The sequence below is a fragment of the Typopeltis vanoorti genome, chromosome 4, assembly GCF_054136105.1.
Source record: "Typopeltis vanoorti isolate ZY-2024b chromosome 4, IOZ_Tvanoo_1.0, whole genome shotgun sequence".
In the NCBI taxonomy this organism is placed as follows: domain Eukaryota; kingdom Metazoa; phylum Arthropoda; class Arachnida; order Uropygi; family Thelyphonidae; genus Typopeltis; species Typopeltis vanoorti.
The window spans coordinates 88,815,004-88,837,588 of record NC_143552.1 but is presented as its reverse complement, the minus strand read 5'-3'; the positions used below and the strand labels follow the sequence as shown (position 1 = coordinate 88,837,588).

Below are 22,585 nucleotides of genomic sequence, written 5' to 3'. Positions count from 1 at the left end.
GGCTTTAATTCATCTACTATTATTAGCAAAACTCTGCCCCCCCCACATCCTGTTCCTTCTGTTCTCTCTGGAGACACTATCTCTTGCATTCTATTCCTATCACCATACCATCCTCGGTCAACCATATTTCACTAATGCCTATAACATTAAACCCTTTCTTATTTGCAAATACTGAAATAAGTCACCACATAAAGTTAATAAAACTTTATTACATCAGATATTTTGATCTGAGTCAAACAGATAATCTTCAGTGAAAAGACAATTCAAAAGACAACAGCAGCAGTGGATTTTAAATTACACAAGTTGCATGCTAGTGAGATTACAGTAGAGAAGACAGCAAGATGTCATTAAAAATCCTACTGCTTATATGTTGAATCTTCTGTGGGGAGAAGCCATTGAGCCATTCTGTTGCATTATATCAGATATTTTGATCTGAGTCAAACAGATAATCTTCAGTGAAAAGACAATTCAAAAGACAACAAAAACAGCAGTGGATTTTAAATTACACAAGTTGCATGCTAGTGAGATTACAGTAGAGAAGACAGCAAGATGTCATTAAAAATCCTACTGCTTATATGCTGAATCTTCTGTGGGGAGAAGCCACTGAGCCATTCTGTTACATTATAAATTGGATGTTGTCCAGTTTGAGTTTAAGATCACAAAAGTTGAAGTAGACAACATGAGCTCTATTCAGCAGATTATCCTATTTTTCAGCCACTGAAAAATAGGATAATCTGCCCATTTTTTGAGATGGATGATGTGTAAAATGTTTGTAATGGAGAGAAAGTAGGCTTGGTCCTTTTTTTTTTTTTTTTTGATCTTTTCTTCAAGTAAAGCTACAACAGCATGATTACGTGATGATGCTGTAATAGCAGTGAATTCTACCTTGAATTCTCACCCCCCCCCCTCCCCCAACAAAATTATGACACATTCATCCATATGTTCTAAACACGGAATAAGGTCACAAAGAATCTGGTTTACTCCTGACAAGCTCACAGCTTAAAATACTAGATTCAATGGCAATGGTCACTACTTGCTGCACGGTCATGAATGGCGAGAAGTGAAAGACTTGTCTGGTTAAAGCACTCAGATAGAGGATGGAGGAAATGATGATCCTAAAAGGTCCACTTAAAGCATGGTGTGCAGATGAAATGTGAAGAAGTTTTTGATAAATTTATAATTTATCAATACAGAAGTCTCAATACAAGACTTTTGTATCGAAATACAGAAACGTCAGTGAATTGAAAGTGAGTTAACATTTAATTTTTTTTTTACTGAAATGATACTAAACACGAAATAAGGTCACAAAGAATCTGGTTTACTCCTGACAAGTTCACAGCTTAAAATACTAGATTCAATGCTAATGGTCGCTACTTGCTGCACGACAGTCATGCATGGTGAGAAGGAAGACTCGGTTAAAGCACTCAGATGGAGGAAATGATGATCCTAAAAGGTCCACTAAAAGCATGGTGTGCAGATGAAGTGTGAAGAAGTTTCACTCTTCCCACACCTGAGAGGTTGCAAAACCAACAGTACATCAGTGATGTGTGAGCAACTGACAAGAAGGACCCACCTGATAAGTTTCTTTGAAAACTGGAGGTTATAATCTTTAGGGAAGTATGAGGAAGACTATGCCAAAGCACGGAGGTATGAAAAAAGATTACGGGAAATTGACTCTGGAGAGAAAGTAAACAAATAATGTCAGCAAGTTCATCATAACAGTGCTCATGAAATACCTATAGAAGAGGCATAAGGCACAGCAATAGCAAGTGGAGTGAGTCAGTGAGAGAAGGGGACCCCCAATTAATCAGATAACCTCTTCTAGACAGCATCAAGCATTTTTAGAGAGGTACTGATGCACCACCCCATATAAAGGTGAGAAGTAATGACTTGAGAGAACAAGGACACCTAGTGATTTCAAGGTCGAGGAGACTATGTATATGGTATGTTTATGCTGAGAGACGCTAGAAGTCAGTTCAAGGAACACTGTGTATTATCAAAGGTAAAGCTTGGTGACGTAATCTTACTTATGTGAAATAAGGAGATTTCACCATGCAAAGAGATCAGTATTTTATGGAATGATAATGGAACATCTTAGAGCTTATATAAGATGTCTATTATCATGCAAGTTTTGTCAAAGAAAATGAGGAATGGAGATGTTATTGGTAAAACTATGGATAGGGTTCAAAGTTAGTGGGAGAAGGTTATTTCTTTTTCTTTTTATTATTATTATTATTATTATTAGACCTTCATAGAGTCAAAAGACTCATCATGGGAGGTCTCACTCTCACACACATATACAGCTTATCTCATATGTGACATTTAAAATGTGCCTCCCACTCACAACAGGTTTATTTGTAAACCTATAGTATATTTGCACTGTGGGCAGACTAAGAATTTTTTAAAATATTATCATCCCTCCATAGAATCAAACGACTCATCTATCACCAGTCAGACAGCTGTTGTGTATGGGAGTGCACTAAACTATTATCCAACTCCATCTGTTCCAGTTTGTCATGTGGCAAACTATCAAAGGTTTTAGCAAAATCCAAATATACCACTGTGCATGCATCCACTTTGTCCAATGCATCTGTTACTACCTTGTTCTAGTTAGTAAGTAGATTGCTAAAACATGATCTTCCTTTAGCAAACCCATGCTGTCCATTAAAAAGAGAATGTTATTGTTGTTAATCCAATTCTGAATCCTGGTCTTAGTGAGGACCAAGATTCAGAATTAATTCCCTAGAACATTCACTCAAGACACTAGTGATATATCATCGAGTCCTACAGTCTTACTGACATCAAGTTTACTCAATTCTTCATATACCTCCTGCTCATTTATCAGTGGCTCCTCCTCCTCCTCCTTTCCCACTGCTCTAAAGTTCTGCATTATGCTTTTTTCATCCTTATGAATGTAGCATAATGCAGAACTTTAGAGCCTTAATGAACTGCTCATTTAACATCTCTACATATCCTCCTCGTAATCATCATTCTACCATTGTCACTAATCAATATCATCTTTCCATAATCATTCTTACTGCTACTTGCAACATACTGAAAAAAACTCCCTAGGATTTCTTTTGGCCTCATTAACCTAACTGCTACTCATACTGCACTTTTTCTACCTTACAAAATTATTTACCTTTCTTGCTTGCTCTCTGTATTCCTCATGTCAATGATTATTGCCACCTCCACAATGGCTTTTTTCTTCCAGAGTGTATTCTTTACCTCTTCAGACATCCATTTCATACTTACCTTATTTAATCTCCTGACCTTTGGAATACATTCAGACATTCCTCTGTCAGATAGTTTTGAAGTATGGCCCGAGCAGCATTGATCTCCTTCCCATTCAACTCATTATTTGAGATAGCTGCAAACCATCTGAGTTTGTCATAATCACCAGCCTTATGGTTCCACATACACAGTATGCCTATTAAGTAATGAAATAACAATTATTACATCAAAACAAAGAACTATATTTGGAATTGTCAATTACACAGACTCAAAATAATCTCCCTCTAACTCCCTCTGCACAACATTTACATCTGTCGTACAGGTGTTCAAAGGCATGGTGGAAGTTCTGAACGGGAACCTCCTTAAGTCTCCAGGTCACACCATGTTGGATACCCTCAATGTCAGTGAAGTGCTGTGCCTCCCTTTCAAGGCACACTTCATCTCTGGGAAGAGGAAAAAGTCTGTGGAAGCCAAATCTAGCAAATGAGAGGGATGTTTGATCACATAGATCGACTGTGAAGCCAGAAAACTGCTTCATAAGCATTGCACAGTGTGTTGGCATGTCGTCATGCAATAGAAACCAATTGTTCTTGGGGAACAGTTCTTTCCTGATACATCGCATGAAGACGTACAGATGCTGCATTATTCCTAAATAATACTGACCGTTCACTGTACCCTCAGGAACAAATTTGTGGTTGATAATTCCAGCATCATCAAAAAAACAATGACCATTATCCTGACACGTGATTTTTGCAGCCTGACTTTCTTCTACTGGAGAGAAGTTCCACGCCATTTCATGCTCTGGTGTTTTATTTCTGGATCAAACTGAAAACACCAGAGCATGGAACTTCTCTCTGGCAGAAGAAAGTCAGGTTGCAAAAATCATGTGTCAGGACAATGGTCATTGTTTTTTTTGAACTTTCATCACTGGTGACAATTACTTGCAACCTTACACCTCTTCCCATGACGATCACGATCCTGTTTGTCTGTCAATATGTGTGGCACAAACTTCGAACAAATCTTCCTTTCATGCAAATCTCTTTCTAAGATTAATCTGAGGGTTTCCTTACTGATACCAAGCTATACAGCAAGTAGCCTAGTGGTTATTTGCCTGTCATGGACAACTTTCCCTAGCTTTCACATTTTCATTTGTCCATGTAGAAACTGGCTATCCACAGCAGGTTGATCCTCCAAGGACTCCTTCCCCTCTTTAAACGTTGAAAAACCAGTGGAACACCTGTGCACAGCTCGGACAGTCATTGGCATAAACTTTTTTTTAGGTCTTGTTATATTTCTGTAGCAGTTTTCCTAATTTACAGTCAAGTTATATCACATCCTCTGATGAAATAGAGTATTGTAAAATCCAAGACTCTTGATCTTCATGTATTCTATCGTGTATCCATATATGAGGATATGTTACATACTGCCTAAGATAGTTGTTCCTCAAAAACTCAAGAAATTCAATCTCTTTGCACCTAATTAAATATATCATTTTGTGGACCTCCACCTCACACCACTTCATGATGACTGCCACTATTTGGTCATTGCATCTCCATCTTGGATATGAATAACTCCTCTGTTATCCTACCTTCAATGTCATGCCCCCCCCTCCTTTCTGCCATGTATGTCTTCAAGAAAAACAACATATCTTTTCATCTCTATTCTTGTCAGAATGTCATTTCATTCAACTAGATCTCACTTATTCTGACAATTTTTGGGCAAATGAACTCTATTAATGCTATAATTTCATTCCTTTCCCAATGTACACACGAGCTCATCTGTAATTCTATAGTTAGTCCCACTGACCTCACTTCTTGAATATGACTCCTCCACCCCCCCTCAGATAGATATTCCTCTCTATCATTACTGATGTTACAGCTCTTTCCAGACCTATATGTTTTTCCCACATTCCTAGCCATCTCAATCCTTTCTTGTACATTATACTGTCTCCCTGTCCACCCTGACTCTTCCCCCTCCCATTTCTCTGTCTGTCTTATGTTCTTTCTCTCTCATTTTCCTCACTTATGCCACTTACCTCTCCACTCACAAGGTCTCCTGTCCTACTTTCCTACTCTTCCATACCACCTCTTTCTTCGTCAGGTCTTCCATTTTCTTTGATTATTACCTTCTCTTGCAGCATCAGTTTCACCAGCTATCTGACTCACACCAAATCCATTTAAGCATAATCCATCTCTTTTACACACTCTATTCATTCCACACATTCACAAAATAAACTCCTAATTCCTCAACCAGTATACAATTCATAATCTTTGCTTGCCATCTCAATTCATTACTATCATACAAGGCAACACACTGACTACCTTTCCTACCACACTGCTATCTTTTACATTCCTTAACAACCTCCCAAAATTCCATCACATTTTTCTTGTTACCAACCTCATCATTTGTGCCTATTACCAACGCTTCTGCTCACTTACTCCTCATATCCAATGGTTTGATCACTCTGCTCGTTCTATCTCCAGGAAAACAAGCCTTGTGCACCTTTTCACTCGCTATACCTATAATAATCTAAAATCCATACCTACTTTAAAATCATTCGTCACCTCTTTCAAATCACTATCTTTCATCCCATTCTTCCTCACCCACACAAATCTTTAATTGCCCTTATTTCACTCCTCATATGCTCATCTCCACAAAGCTCATTTTCATTTCTTCAATTAATTTCAGTTGATATGAACATAAACTGCAATTTCAGTACATTGCACATGTTTTACGTTTTACCTCTCACTACTGCATTTCCTGTCACTACCACACTGCCAGTTGCACCTACTGTCTTATTGCTCATTACTGTGCTCACTCTTGCCAGTTGCACTCTCTGTCTATTGTCAACCACACTGTCTTTCTCACATGCTAACATCCCATAAATCCCACTTATTTCCATATTAACATTCATGATCTCCTGCTCTGCCTTTTGCTCACTACTGCTCACATTCAAAGACATCTCATAGTCCATAAGCATGTTACACTTCTTACATACCCACACTCTCTCATTTCTCCAATTAATCCTCTCCACATAGATACCCCCCCCCCCCAAGCATACTTATTGCATTCATGACACCTTACTATTTTCGAAAAATCTACACCACTTACTTTCATCTTACACATCGATCTACGTCTCACCACCATTATATTCGCTCTGAAAGCCACACACACACACACACACACACACACACACACAAAGATTAATTATTAAACAATTTGAACTCAACCAAGACAGCTTACAAATTACAACCATTATGAAACAACATTTAATTGACAAATTATCAATATCACCATACAACAAATATAAAATTTTAACTTATCATTCAGCAACTTTCTCAATTAATGTCCTATCTCCCCAACCTCATTTATGAATAGGAGAGTCATGCATGCCAGCAGAGATGACTCTGCTGGCATGCATGACTATGCAACATGACTACATGGCCAACAGATTATTATTATTATTATTATTGTTCCAGGCAACTCCAAGGAGTAGACAGACTCATCGAGGGAGGCCCTAACATCATGTCAAGAACAACTATTCGACATTGACACAGTATCTATCATACCTTGCCTTGAACTCATTCACGGTTGTAACGCCCACAACAGACTCTGGAAGCTTATTCCACTCATTCACCACTCTCCAAGTAAAAAACCTAGCTCTAACACCCTTGTCAACCACATTCTTGCCCAGCTTCCATGCATGGCCCCTAGTCCTCCCACCACCAGTCATATTTTCAAAAATATCTTCTGGATCAATCTTATAGAAACCCTTCAGTAATTTGAATGTCTCAATCATATCACCCCTCCTTCGCCTATCGTCCAATCTCTGCAACCCACAAATCTTCAACCTATTCTCATAAGGTTCATTCCACAGACCTGCTATCATCTTGGTCACTCGTCTCTGGATCCTCTCCACTTTCTCCCCATCACGAAGAAACCCTAGTGCCCATAACTGGGCACAGTAGTCCAAATGGGGTCTTATCAAGGCTCGATACAGAGGAACAACAACTTGTTTGTCTCTGCATGTTTTGATGAGCTGATTTAGTCACTTTTGCAATGTGCCCCCTAAACTTCAATTCCCTATCCACCAACACTCCCAAATCCCTGGCCTCATCAATCTCCTGGAGTAAGGTTCCACCAATGCGATATACTGCTGCTATTCTTTTCATCCCAAAGTGCATAACTTTACACTTTGCCACATTAAATTGACATCCATTTTCCTAGCCCAGTCCTCCAAACTATCCAAATCATCCTGTAAAATTTTGACATCCTGTGCACTCACAATTGCTTTACCCAACTTTGCATCATCATCAGCAAACAAGTGAACACTTCCTCTCAAATCCTTTCCTATATCATTGATGAACAAATTGAAAAGCAGTGGTCCAAGAACAGAGCCCTGCGGCACACCACTAGTTACAAGCCGTGTTTTAGACTCCACTCCTGCATAAACCACTCTCTGGTATCTCTCCTTCAGCCACCCTCCTATCCATCTCACAACCCTATATCTATCCCCATCTGCTCCAGTTTACTGATTAGGGTTCTATGTGGTATCTTGTCAAAGGCCTTGGCAAAGTCCAGTAGTATCACTGTAAACCCATTACCCCTATCCAGTTCAGCCGTCACAGTGTTATAAAACGTGAGCAAGTTACTGAGGCATGATCTACCCTTCACAAAACCATGTTGTCCCCCATACAATATCCCATTTTCATCTATCCAATCCTGTATTCTTTTCTTGACTAATTTCTCCAAGACCTTGACAACGATTCCTGATATACTAATCGGTCCGTATTTACAACAGCAGTCTTGGAACCACCTTTATGCAGTGGAACTATTTTCCCCTCTTTCCACCCCCTCAGGACTAACCCAGACCCGAGACTCAAATTAAGCAAAATGGTCAAGGGTACTGACAATTCTTTAGCTGCTTCTCATACGACACGAGCTGGTATACCATCCAATCCCACTGATGTATTGACATTGCGGTTATGCAATAGACTACTCACCTCCACTTCATTCACCACAATTCCTGTATAATTTACTGGTTTATTCGTTTCTGCAATGTTACCACCTGGATGATATATACTTGCTCATTCAGTAACAAATATAAGTGCTCACTCAGTAATTCCACTATATCAACTGATTCAGTTACCTCCCTACCATCGGCATTCTTTAAAATCATTCTTCCATGTACATTTTTCCTTTTACTTGCTACATATCTAAAAAACTGTTTAGGATTCTCTTTAGCCTGCATGGCCAATGTTCTTTCGTAATCCTTTTTTGCTTTTCTTACCACACTCGTTACCCTTCTGGCCTGCGCTTTATACTGTTCATGTGCCTACCGGTCACCTTTCTCCTTAAATTCCCTCCATAGTTGTTTCTTTTTTTGCAGCTCAAGCTTAATGGTGTTATTCATCCATTTAACCCCTACTTGATTTATCATTCAGACTCTAAGTATACAGTCAGCCACTGCTTCATGCAAACACTTCTTAACTGCCTCCCATGCACTGTCAACTTCTAGTCCTTGCAGTTGTACATGCCATGGCACTGAACCAATCAAACTCCTAAGCTTGTCATACTTTCCAGCCCGATAATTCCACATGTACCCTGTCTTAATTGAAAATTCCACACCTTTAGCCACCTCCCAAGTCAAGACCCTATGATCACTCTCACCAATTGGTGGCAATGTGGTCATATTTGTTACAGCCAAATCCTCAGATGTAATTACTAGGTCAAGCACTCTCTAACCCCTAGTATTTTCCATTACATGCTGTCACAGATAGTTATCCCTTAATAACCGCATAAAATCCAATTCCTTCCTCCCGTGCATGTCCTCTCCTCACTGCAATCAATGCGACCATAGTTGAAATCTCCGATAATAATTACCCTCCTTCCACTCATTTCTTCTATTTGCTTGTGCATACTGTCACCACCATCTTTTCCACCACCTGGTCTATAGCAGCACCCAATTGTATATTTAGTTCTGCTAGCCACAATCTCACACCAAATGGCCTCAAATGTGCTCTTTTCTTCATCCTGCAATTCAACTTCTATTCTCCTTGGCTGTAGCTCATCAGCTATCATCAACAATACTCCTCCCCCCATTTTATTCTCCCTGTCATTCCTGAACTCACTATACCCATCACATTCAATTCCACTAGCTATATCATCTACAGTCAGCCATGATTCACTAATACCAATAACCTGTGGTCGGAAGTGCCAACCATGGCCAAAAACTCTTCCTTCTTGTTCCTAATACTCCTAGCATTAGTGTACATGAATTTAAGACCCCCCCCCCCATTAGCCCCAACCCTACCTTGATGCCTTATATTAACTATCCCACTCTGATTTGTTGTCCTTATTTGCTCGGGCATATTATATTCATTCATACATTTAACTGCCTCCCTAAGGACTGTATATCTACCCCCCCCCTTAATAAATCTAGTTTCCCTGAATTTGCACATCCACTACATTCAGCAACACTTTCTCAAGTCTCCTTACACTGTAACCATTCAAATGCAAGTCATCCATCTTATATAGATCCTTTCGCCCATCGAACTCACTCCACACATCCACAAATTCCACACCACTCGTCATACATAACCCACGCATAAAGTCATTCGCAATTATGGCCCTCCTTTTAAACATTTCACTGTCATACTGTGGCAAAAGACTAATCATTCTAACTCTCTCACTCTTTTCTTTTGCCACCTCAAACAATTCATTCAGGTCTTCTATTATTTCCATTTTATCTCCTTTCAAATCATTCGTACCTGCCACAACAATCATTTCTTTCACCCTTTCCTTTTGCTCTCTAATAGACTCAGTTACATCCTTTATGGTCGCACCAGGTTGGTACGATTTTGTGAAATCCTCTACTAACACACCTCGTACTAACGAGTCTCCATACAGCACTCTATCCTTCATTTTGTTCATGTTCACACTCATACGCCTATTTTTCCTGTCATACTTTTTATTATTGGCTGGTTCATTCAGTAGACTTTTGCTCATACGCTCTAGCTGCTGTTTTGCCCTCTGTATCGCACCATTCAACAACGCGATCTCACTCATTGCATGTATCTCATCTTTTTTATTCTCTGTAAAACCATCAATACTATCATTCACACTTTCTACATTCACACTCTCACAATTCTCTGGTACAACCTCGCCGTTTCTTGTCATATCCCTATTTTCTTCATTCTGAAGTTTGACAAAAATATCACACTCACGATCCTAAATACACTTCAATTCCTCATTCTCCCTACATTTTCTACACATATTCACTCCTTTATTATCATCTAACCACACTCTGATCGCACTCCGCAAAGCGTACATTTCGCAGATAGTATACTGAATCATCTCCTTTACATTACCGTTCTTGAAAGAAGATGGCGAACCATCATTACTGGCCGCTATTTTCCTTCGTACTGGAGCCATACTTACCAGTAATGTATTTTATCAAATTATAAATTATAAACACCAAAAACACACAAACAGATGCACTAAGATACGCAATATTAAAGTAAATTTATCAACAATAACTGAAAATAATGCTTATCTTATCAGGAGCTTTCACGAACACTACACACTACGAATCCCTCTAGCGGTGACTTCCCGACATAGATTATGAAAACATAGATCTTAAAAAAAGATTGAAACCTATGCACCCCTTAACTCTACAATTATACAGAAAGCCCAAGGCACACGAGAATAATATTCCTTTTCAGCCTATCATAGATGGTATTAGCTCACCTACTTATTTGTTATCTAAACATCTGGCTAATCTTCTAAAGGAGCACATTAGACACCTACATCAAAAATTTTCAACACTTTGTAGAAAAACTAGAAGAAATTTCTATCTCACCAACAGACATTCTAGCTAGTCTAGATATTGTATCATTGTTCACAAATGTTCCTGTGGAGAAAGTTATGGCACTTATAGATAATCTGTTCCCTCAAAACATCTCTCAACTCTTTAGACACTGTCTGAACTCAAATTTTTTCTGATGGAATGGGAAAATCTACAAACAACTTTCTGGCCTTGCAATGGGAAGCCCTTGATCTCCTCCATGTGCCGACTTATTCATGGAAAACTTTGAAAAAGATGTCTTGTTATCTACAAATCCTAAACAGTCACTTTGGTGGAGATACATATTTGACATTTATAATATGGAAACAGAATGTGGCTGAGTTACACGATATTTTCTTTCATCCATTAACTCCTTCCACCATAAAATAAAATTCACTTTAGAACTTGAAAATGAAGGAAAATTACATTTCCTAGACATTCTAATTTCAAAAAAATCAGAAGACGGCATCTCTCTCTTAATGTATACCATAAGCCCATTCATACAGATCGTTATCTACATTTCTGTTTGTTGCACCATACATCACAAAAATTACATACACTGAAAAACAGGGCAATCACTGTTATAAGAAATGAAGGAACACTAAAAGGAGAATTACATTCTCTTCTCCAACTATTGGTCAGCAATGGATATTCTAAAAAATGGCACAAAGAATACTATTCTCTACTCCCTCTCCAGAACAGATCCATGACATTCACTACATAGCCTCGATTTCCATCTCTTATATTGACAAACTTTCTCTATAAATCTCCCCCCCCCTGAAATTTTATGACACAAGAGTGGTCTTTAAGTGCATTTTGACTGCACAAACTTTGTTATGCTCTCCTGAGGACCACAACCTTTTCAACAAACATCCTGGAGTTTACAATATTCCATGTTTTTGTGGCCTTACTTACATAGGCGAAACATCTAGAAGTTTAGAAATAAGGCAAAAGGAGCATATTGGAGACGTCAATAACAACAGACAAGAAAGCTCAGGTCTGGCATTCCATTTCTCCCACACTTACCACAATATTGAATGGGACAAGAGCTCCATGTCTTATATAGAAGACAACTTCAATGCCCACAACATCAAAGAGGTAATCCAAAGAGGTAAGAACTACAATGGTAATCCACTCACAACAGTAATCAAGGAATGATTTTATATGACATTTAGAAGTCACCTATTAGATCTTTAACACATCGGACTTTAATTTTTCTGCAAACTATCGCGCACACCTGCTGAACAATGACTGACCCATGCCAGCTTCCATGCTCCATGTGTTTCTGTTTTGTGTAACAGTTCCTACATATTCAATTTTTAGTTACGTAATGATTCATATTTACCACTTATTGTATATTTGTTTGTTCTTCCTAACACAAATGAAGCCACAGCATATGTGGCAGAACTAGTAGGTTTAATTAAATAACTGTTATGACATATAAGCTCATTGTTAGTTATTTTTGTTACTTATTAATTTTTTTAAATAATAAAAAAAAACAGTCAAAACCATAGAATGAGAATGTAGCTTGAAAAAGATGATACAGTTTTTTCAAGCTGCTGCCAAGTCTCTATTATTTACTAGCAATACTGATCTATGACAGTCATTAAATAATGAATGCTTAGAAGATATCAACTTTCTACAATATTACAAATACTTACTTATGAACATTTAAACTGCTAGTCGATGAAAACATAGAGCCACAAACTTCACATATCAGTGGTGTCAAATTTACTTTTTTTCTTTGATCTAACACTTCTGGTATATTTTTTATGCGTTCACAAGGATGTTTCATCAACGTATCCTTACGATAAAAAGTTTTTGCACATTCCGAGCACTATATAAAAATAAATAAATAAAAAAATATATAAATAAACTCAAGAGAAAAAAGTAAAAACTTTAGTGAAATGTTTATCCAAACTGTGTTCCACATAAACATTAAATACATGTTAAATACATGTTCATGAATAATAGTTTATAATCAAACTAGTAAAAATAATTTAGATTGGCCAAGAGAACACACACAATTTATAGACAAAATATATTACAGTATTTACTCAAATATAACTTGCACCCCTGATTTTACTTTATGAAAAAAGAAATTAAACATTTTTGGCATATACTTCGCACATGAAAAAAAAAAGCTTAAAGATGTTTGTATTGGGGCGATAGTAACTTGCTTGTCACAGTAAACAACAAGTCTTCCCCAACAGCCACTATACTGCAGATGCAAGAAAACCAAGTAGTTTTATTGTATCACTGAATAAGGTACAGAGACATTTGTAGTATGTGTAATACATTTCTCAACAAATAGCAATTAGAAACAACTGGGATAAAAATGCACTAACTAATGCGCATATCCCCTCCCACAGAAACTATGCTGTATAGACTGAAGCAAAACCATATATTGGTCACCAAACACAGAATCTAATTAAAAACTATTGTCCAAATTTTCAATTACATGAAATAAGTACTCGTTTGATTGCATTTGAAATTTTTTTATGTCATTAAGACCGGTTACAAAGGCAAACTTCAAATAAAATTCTACTTGTAGAATTTTATTTGAAGATGTTACTTTCAATTCTACAAGATTAGATGGCATGTTACTTTCAATTCTACAAGAGAATTGAAAGTAACATGCCATCTAATGTGTGTGTGAGTCTGCCTGACGCAGAAGCAGCATGCAAACAAGCAGCAATAAAATTAAACTGAATGGTTGAAACTTTGTGTCAGTTGAGCCCGCCTGCACGATGTGGAAGTGATACACAAATAGTTATGAGAAGTCCTGTTGGCATGATAAACAGGCGAAACACCATCCCGAGGTGAATGTGTTAAAACTAAGAAATATATAGTGAATGTTGTTATGGAAGTTTCAGATATTATGGAATTCGTTGAAGAGAATCAGCATTTCAACTCAACAACTGTCGGCTTGCCTTTGTTGTTGAGTCACGTGATCTTTTGTTAATACTGCACAAATCATATGCACATTTTCATAGCTGCTCTATCTCTACCAGCCTACCATTGCTGTCCATTTCGCACTCTGCTTTCATTTTTCATTAGTCATTCAATGAAGGATTGTTCATTAAGTTTCTCAAGTCTCGTAAATTACTGGTAATTTTTGTTTGAAATAATGGGTAAGAGGATGATGCTATTTGGGTAGATGACTTTGATGAGGCACACAAGGAAACTGCTCTCAAGGATGAAAGTAGCGATAGCAAATTCTTGGTAAGTTATACCCATTTTCAGTTTTTTCCTGAAAACTTTAGTTTCCTAAAATACCCAGATATATCTTCTTGCACCACAATTTTTTAACTTTCATTTTGGGAAAAAAAGTGCGAGTTATATTTGAGTAAATACGATATTGGTAGTAGTAGTGGTGATGAGTGGTAGATTGCATTCTGCACTGATCATGGTGGTGGTGCTGCTGTTGTGTAGTTGGAGGATTAAGTAATGGTGTGATGATGATGATGAGTTGTATGTGGTGGTGGGGGGGGAGTGCCCTCCTTCAATGAGTCCTTGGAGGTGTTGTGTAATAATAATAATAACAATAAATACAGGGCATTTCAAAAATGAATTGAACACTCAAATATTATTACCTAGTAACTACACATACCAGCCACTGAATTAGAAATTTTTATTTAATACTATGTTAGACCTCCTTTAGCCTGAATACAGCACATATGTGATTAGGAATAGATTCCACAAGATGTTGGACTGCATCTACATTTACAATATACCAGATGTTCACCAGACATTCTTATAACTGGCTCAGTCAGATTTGACAGAAGAGGACTTTGCCCCCCCCCCCCCCCCCCCCCGATCTGTTTTTCTAACATGTCCCACACACATTCTCAATGGGGGTCTCAGATCTGGGCTTTGTGGTGGCCAAGGAAGATGGTGGAAGTCACTGTCATGCTTGCTGAACCACTACTGAACAATTCTTGCACAATGGACAGTAATACTGTCATCCATGAAACAACCATCACCTGCTGGAAAACAGTTGACATTGCAGGATGGACTTGATTGGCAACAATTTCAGATATTCCTTGAAGGATACCTGACCTTGCAATATCAGGGGACCCTTTTTGTACCAGCATAACATGCCCCACACCATGACATCACCTCCAGAACCTTGAGTTGTGTTTACAAGGCAAGCTGAGTTCATTGCTTCATTGGGTTTCCATGAAACTCTCTGCCTCCCATTGATACAAGGTGTACTATGAATCGTTAGACCACATTACTTTTTTCCAGTTTTCTGGTGTCTAGTTACAGTGATCCTGACACCATTGTATACAAACTTACCAGTTTTTCACAGAAATCAGTCATTTCCATATAGGCATGATTGCGAATACCGATCCTCTTCAATTCCCTGAGAACAGTTTGGTAAGATACGGGTCAGGAACAGCCTTCATTAAATGCTTCATCAAGTGTGCACAGTTTTGTTTGTCTGTACAAGCCTTCTCAGATGACAAAATCTCGTTCCTAATGGACTGGCTTAGGACCACAGTTATGCCTCTTAGACAAGAAAAGCAGATTATTTTGCCAATGATTAAACACTCTGGATATCTCACCTTTTTTAGAAACCAATCAGCTCTGCTGCTTTCAAAATTGTGGCTCCAGCCAGACAAGTACCTACAATAAGCCCTTTATCGAATTCCAAAAGATCCTTTGTTCTTCCCATTGTGATCAACACTATTGACGATTACTGACCAGCAACATTCTTAAATAGTTGCCTAGAACACATGACCTATTATTTTGCATATATGCTGCATAATTGATATTTATGTACATCTGCATAAAAGTTTCTAATTCAGTGACCAGTATGTGTAGGTTTCATATAAATGTGTATTATTATTATAATTTTTTATATATCAACCCCACATCTGTGTCACAGAAGTGCAGTTAGAAAGAAGAAAGAAATTTGTTGAGTTTCTTGAAGACCTGAGGATTGTACTTACTGGGGAAAGCTGCATGAAGAAGACTATCCTGGAGAGCAGAGATGTAGGGAATGAAGGTAGAGGATGAGAAATTGGTCCAATGAGTTTGGAGTTGAACCGCATTTGGGTGTTGATGGTAGCTGTTCATGTTTGCACGTGATTAGAAGAAAGTGAAGGGATAGTGATAGTGGCCAGTTCAGTGAGCAACAGTCATGGAAGTACCTATAGAAAAAACATAATGCAGCAACAGAACATATATGTGAAAGCAACTGGAGGGAGCCAGTGATATCAATTAAGTGAATTGCTTGTTTCTGAATACAATCAAGCATTCTGAGGGAAGTCTTAGAGTACTGCGCCAAATGTGGGAACAGCATTCCAATGTTAGGTGGATTCTCGTGAAAAGGCTTAGACGTTGGTTATACATTCTTACTAAATAGCTTAAGGAAATTACAACGTACAATAGAATATACATTAAAATAAATTTTAATACACTTCCAATATTTTGGCACTTTGTGGCAAAATATTGGAAGTGTATTATATTATTTTTAATTTAATTTAAACACAAGACTTATACTTGGTGAGAATATATTGTTGGAAGTAGAGGAAATAAGAGATCTGGGGTTGATAGTGGATAAGGATCTAAAATTTAGGGGACACATCGGCAAAATTGTGAAGACAACACAAAGACTTCTGGGAATGATGCGGAGGACACTGACGTGTAGAAGTAGGGAGATTCTTGTTCCATTGTATAAGGCTTTGATTAGGTCACACATGGACTATTGTGCCCAGATTTGGTCACCTGGTTTTCAGAAGGATGAAGAGATGTTGGAAAGGGTCCAAAGGCGACTGACTGAGGTAGTTTCTGACCTCTGGAATGTCGAGTATGAGGAAAGATTGAAAAGATGTAATTTGCAGAGTCTAGTGGAGAGAAGGAAGAGGGGAGATATGATAGAGACCTACAAGTTGGTAAGGGGTTGTTATAGGATCAATGGTGGAGAAGTTCTACAGAGAATAGTGGGAGATCAGGGGAGAACCAGAGGTCATCCCTGGAAACTGTATAAAGAGGGTGTGAGTAGGGGAGTGAGAGGCAGGTTTTTTTCGTGCAGAGTTGTGAGTGATTGGAATGCCTTGCCTGAGTGTGGTGTCTGCAAGGAGTTTGAATATGTTTAAGATGCGGTATGATGAGATGTGTGTGAGATAAAAGGACCTCCTAGATGAGTCTTTGACTCCATGAGGTCTTGTTTAATAATAATAATAATAATAAGACACATACATGCAAGCACAACACACAGTAAATGAGGAAAGAAGCAGGAAACTATTCTTTCTCCTAAACGTCCTGATGGTACCCCCTAGCGGGCAATGTTGGTATTCTTGGCCGATTGGGCTGAAGGTCTTCTGATGTAGGTTTCCCAAATTTGGGGCAGTTTCATGCACCCAAATTTGTTTAGGTTTGGATTGTTTCTTATGGCTGAGGGTGATTCCATGAATAGCCTTTTGTATTTGAATTTACTACGGTGTATTATCGTGGCTTTCTTCCACCGTATTCTATGGCGGGTATCCAGCGCATGGTCTGCAAGACCAGAGTGGCTGCATTGGTGAAACCGGATGTAGTCCATGTTCTGATATTAGCTGTCCTGCCTGTTTGGCCAAAGTAGGACAGCTTACAGCTGCAAGGGACTTGGTATACACCAGGTAGGTCTGGTGGTGGGGGGGGGTCTTTAGTGGAGCGGATAAGGGATGCCAATTTTTTATAAGGTCTGTAACAAGAAGTTGTCATGTTTTTTTTGGATTTTTGTAATTTTTTCCAAGATGCCAATGGCTACCCCCCCCCACCAAAAAAAAAATTGAAACCAATAAACCACAACCTCCCCCCCCCTTCACAACAAGGATTACTCTAAATCCATCACCACTCTCTATATCCGAGGCACCTCGGAAAAAATTACAAAAATCCAAAAAAACATGACTTAACTTCTTGTTACAGATCTTATAAAAAATTGGCATCCCTTATCCGCTCCACTGAAGACCAACCTCCCCCCCCTAGACCTACCTGGTGTATACCAATCCCTTGCAGCTGTAAGCTGTCCTACTTTGGCCAAACAGGCAGGACAGCTAATATCAGAATTTCAGAACACAAGTACTATATCCGGTTTCACCAATACAGCCACTCTGGTCTTGCAGACGGTGGAAGAAAGCCACGATAATACACCATAGTAAATTCAAATACAAAAGGCTATTCATGGAATCAGTCTCAGCCATAAGAAACAATTCAAACCTAAACAAATTTGGGTATCCTACATCAGAAGACTTTCAGCCCAATCGGCCAAGAATACCAACATTGCCCGCTAGGGGTCATCATCAGGACTTTTAGGAGAAAGAATAGCTTCCTCCTTCGTTCCTCATTTATTGTGTGTTGTGCTTGCATGCACGTGTCTTGTATTTAAGTTCCTGTGATAATGGCAACATGATGTTGACGAAATATTGGAAGTGTATTAAAATTTATTTCAATATATATTCTATTGTACACTGTAATTTCCTTAAGCTATTTAGTAAGAATGTTAGGTGGAATTGAGTTTTATAAAAATGTCAGAAGTTGATAGGAGAGAAGTACTGTTTGGAACAAAAGGGAATACAAAGCTTTCTGAAGGTCTGTGGACCTGATAGGCTTGTGCCATGATAGGGCAGATGTGAAATTGATAATTGTGAGAAGATTAACATTAACAACAATGATTAGAGAAGATCTTGAACTGTCAATTACCAATTACCTGAGCACTAAAAGGTTTTGAAAATGAAAAATGGTAATGGAGAATACTGTCATCAGCAAAGCTCTGAATGGGATTGTATGTTAGAGAGAGAGAGAGAGAGAGAGATCATTGATGTATAGGAGAAAGAGTGCAGCTGAAAGCACAGACCCTTATAGTACATCAGCACTAAATGCAAAATATCCACCACGACCTTGACCTGCAATGAACAAGTGTAGAGGAAGCTGGTAATACATTCACAAAGGAAAGGAGTACCATAAGATGGTACTCCTTTTCGTGGCTTGGTAAGAAGGCCATGATGCCAGACTCTATCAAATGCCCTGGAAATATCAAATGTGCCCACGCGAATTTCTCTGACCTTTTCCATGGTCTGTGAGCATGAATGGCAAAATCCATATTGGTGATCACTAGGTAATTGGTGAGTTTGCAAGTAGTGAAGCAGTCAGTTGTTGATGACTTTTACCATTATTTCTGTGAGTGCTGAGGTCAGAGCAATAGGGCAATAATTTGATGATTGACTTTTATCTCATTTTTGAAGGGAGGCTGGAGAGAAGCTTGCTTCCAAGCTGATGGATAGATGCCAGACAAGCACGAGAGCTTAAAGAGACAATACATGACAGATACAATTTCTGGAGAACAAGATTTCAGTACAACTGAAGGAATACCATCAGAAACAAGAAACTTATTGGTATCACGACTACTGCGCATTTTTCTGATGCCTTTCTGGCAAACTTTCAGAGGAGGCATACTGTAGACAGTTTGTGGAATAACAAGATCTGCTTTTATTATCTATACAAGAGTTGGAAGAAAAACTGATGGTACATCAGAATATGAGAGAGGTGGAAATGACCTTGCAAGGGAGGAAGAACTAGAAGGCTTGACTGCTGTTTGTGGAATAGTAGGAGGATATCTGCTTTGATCATTTATGTGTGAGCTGAAAGAAACAATGGATGTTAAAAAGTCTGCCTTATCTTTAGGAGATGTCACCATTGAACCATCTGGATGTGTGTGAGAGATAGAAATGTGGAAGGACAGAAGGCTTGCACCCATGGACTTGACAAGGGACCAAAAAGCTGAAATGCTTGGAAAAGACAAGCTTCGTGCACTTTCCCCTTAAAAAGTCTTTTAGGGATCAAATGTATAGAATATACAAGGCACTTGTGTATTCTATGTATGCACCAAACAACCATTAGAAACAAATCAAATATAATAGGGAAGAAAAAAAAAGAGTGAATGATATTAGTCTACATCAATATATATACAGTTGGCCTTTGTTTGCTGAGTTTTGAATTACAGCTGAAACAGGCAATGTATTATGTCTGTTAATTGTGTGTGTGTGTGTGTGTGTGTGTATGTTCTCTGGCTGGTTTGCCTGTTTTGAGGATAAAAAAATCGTGTCATCCCCATAGACAGCATATGGCCAGTTGGATGAAGGTAGTTCAAAAAATAAAAAATAAAAGTAAATAAATAAACAAGTAAATTTTCTGAATTTTTGGATAAATTACTACTGCTTAGAAAACTTAAGAGGAATATATCTTTGCTGATACCAACTCCAAAAGAGTCCTTTACATTTATTATTTTCCAGGCCTTCATGAAGTCAGAAGAATCAAATCAACAGGCCCAATACTCACAGAACACAGTACCTATTGTGCCTTGCCTTAAAAGCATTCAATATTAAACCATCCACTCTGGCAATGCATTCCATTCAATCACCACTAGCCTTGCAAAAGATTTCTTTTCAATTCCTTACTCACATGACCTTTGTACCTCTCATTTTCCCATCGCCCATTATTCTATGCAACAATTCCCACTATGTCTATCCGATAGGCTCGACTCACAAACTTATATGCTTCAATCATATTACCCTTTCTACTCTATCTACTGAGCTCTGCAAACCACATTTCCTTAATCTGTCATTGTATTCAACATTCCAGAGTCCTGAGACAATCAAAATTATTCACCTCTGCATCTGTAATATTGCCTTATTACTGTGTAACTAGGTGACCATATCTGTGCACTGCATAATTAATGCCTTATACAGTGAAACTGTTACCTCCTTCTCTCTACCTTTTAAAATCCTTTACATTACAGCAACAGCTTTCTGGGTAACATTTACAACCTTCTCTCTACCTTTTAAAATCCTTTACATTATAGCAACAGCTTTCTGGGTAACATTTACAACTTTTGGAATATGTCATATGAACTTCAGTTCCCTATCTAACAAGATCCTTGGATCCCTTGCTTCTGCCACTTCCTGGAATTCCTCCATTACTATAAACTCTATTCCATTTTCTCTGACCAAAGTGCATGATTTACATGCAACACAGGCAATATCCCCATTCTTCAGAAGCACTAATCTATTCAAATCAACTGGTAACAACATCACATAGAACTTTCTGAAACTGCTCTTCCTAATTTAGCATCATCAGCACAAATTAATTATATCCTCTCAAATCTTGAACTATATATCACTGATATAAACAACAGTGGTCTTAAACACAGTACCATGTGGTACACAACTTTTCACTTTTTTAAAGTACAATGTGCCTCCATTCATAACTTGACAGTACTTGTCAGTCAACCATCCCTGTAACCAAGTTATACTGGCTATTCATCCCTATTCTGCTCAGTTTCAACAGGAGGATGACATGTGGAAATCTAACCAAATGCCCCCTAGCAAAATCCAGATGGTATAAGCATATCTTCTGTCCAACACACTAGTCACGTTATTAAAAAATGAAACCACTACAGAAGCAAGACCTCCTCTTAACAAACCTATGCTGCTATCTTTAAAGATTACCAGTCTTATCAATCCATGTTTGTATTCTATCTCTAATCAGTCTCCCTAACAACTTTACCACTACACCAGATACACAACTGACCTACAATTGGATACCCCTGACTTGGATTCTCCCTTATGCAGTTGCATTATTTTTCCTTCTTTCTACTCTTCTGGGACTCTTCCTATTGCCAGACTCCTGATGAACAGTCAAGTAAGGTAATGTCAGATCTTTTGCACATTCCCATGATACACACACACACACACACACACACACACAATCCTGTTTTTACATGGTATATACGTTTCAAAGAATATTGTGTAAAAAAAGACATCCAGTATGTACTATATATTGAAAAATATTAGATAACCTCCACAATTTCAAAGAAACTTCAAAAATTAGTAATCTTGGTAAAAGAAACACAAATTTTATTTATTTGAGCATATCCATCTATATTTTATTTAAAAAACATAAATCAATTTTATTTCAGTATTTTAACAAAAAAACTCAATCTTTTAGAAATAAAAATAAAGCAAAAATAAAACTTAAATTTCACAATTCAGGAACATGAAAATAGGATTTAATAATGATTTTTTATTCCGAGTCACTTTCTGATAGAAAGTGTATCCTTTAGCACAAGCAGTATTTTCGCTTTTGACACATTCTAGCCAAATGGCCTTCTAACATGGTCTTATTTCAGATAAGGCCAAAGCTGCATGTTTTACACAATCCATGATTCAAATATTTTTCCATATGTCAATAACAGTAAGGTTTTGATCATTATTCATTTTATTCAAAATGTATTGAAATTATCATCTTACATATGTTTTCAATGTTGCAATTATTCCCTGGTATAATGACTGAATTAGTGAAATGCTATTAGGAGGCAGGAAAACAATTTCTACATTGGGATGTCCCAAATTTGGGTGGCTGGGTGCATTGTCTATCATCAGAAAAACTTTAAAAATCATGCCCTTGTTCTCAAGATAACAGCTTATCTCTGGAACAAAACAATTGTAAAACCACTCG

The 22,585-nt window shown here is 38.0% G+C and overlaps 1 protein-coding gene across 1 annotated transcript in view; it reads right to left on the bottom strand.

Annotated features, from left to right (window-relative positions):
* LOC150107482 (uncharacterized) overlaps positions 1-22,585 on the bottom strand; it is a 378,606-nt gene that overhangs the window by 77,000 nt on the left and 279,021 nt on the right. Inside the window, exon 11 of the mRNA XM_090391332.1 lies at positions 12,742-12,917. Coding sequence (XP_090247458.1) covers positions 12,742-12,917 — 176 coding nt within the window. The remainder of the gene's footprint in view (positions 1-12,741; positions 12,918-22,585) is intronic.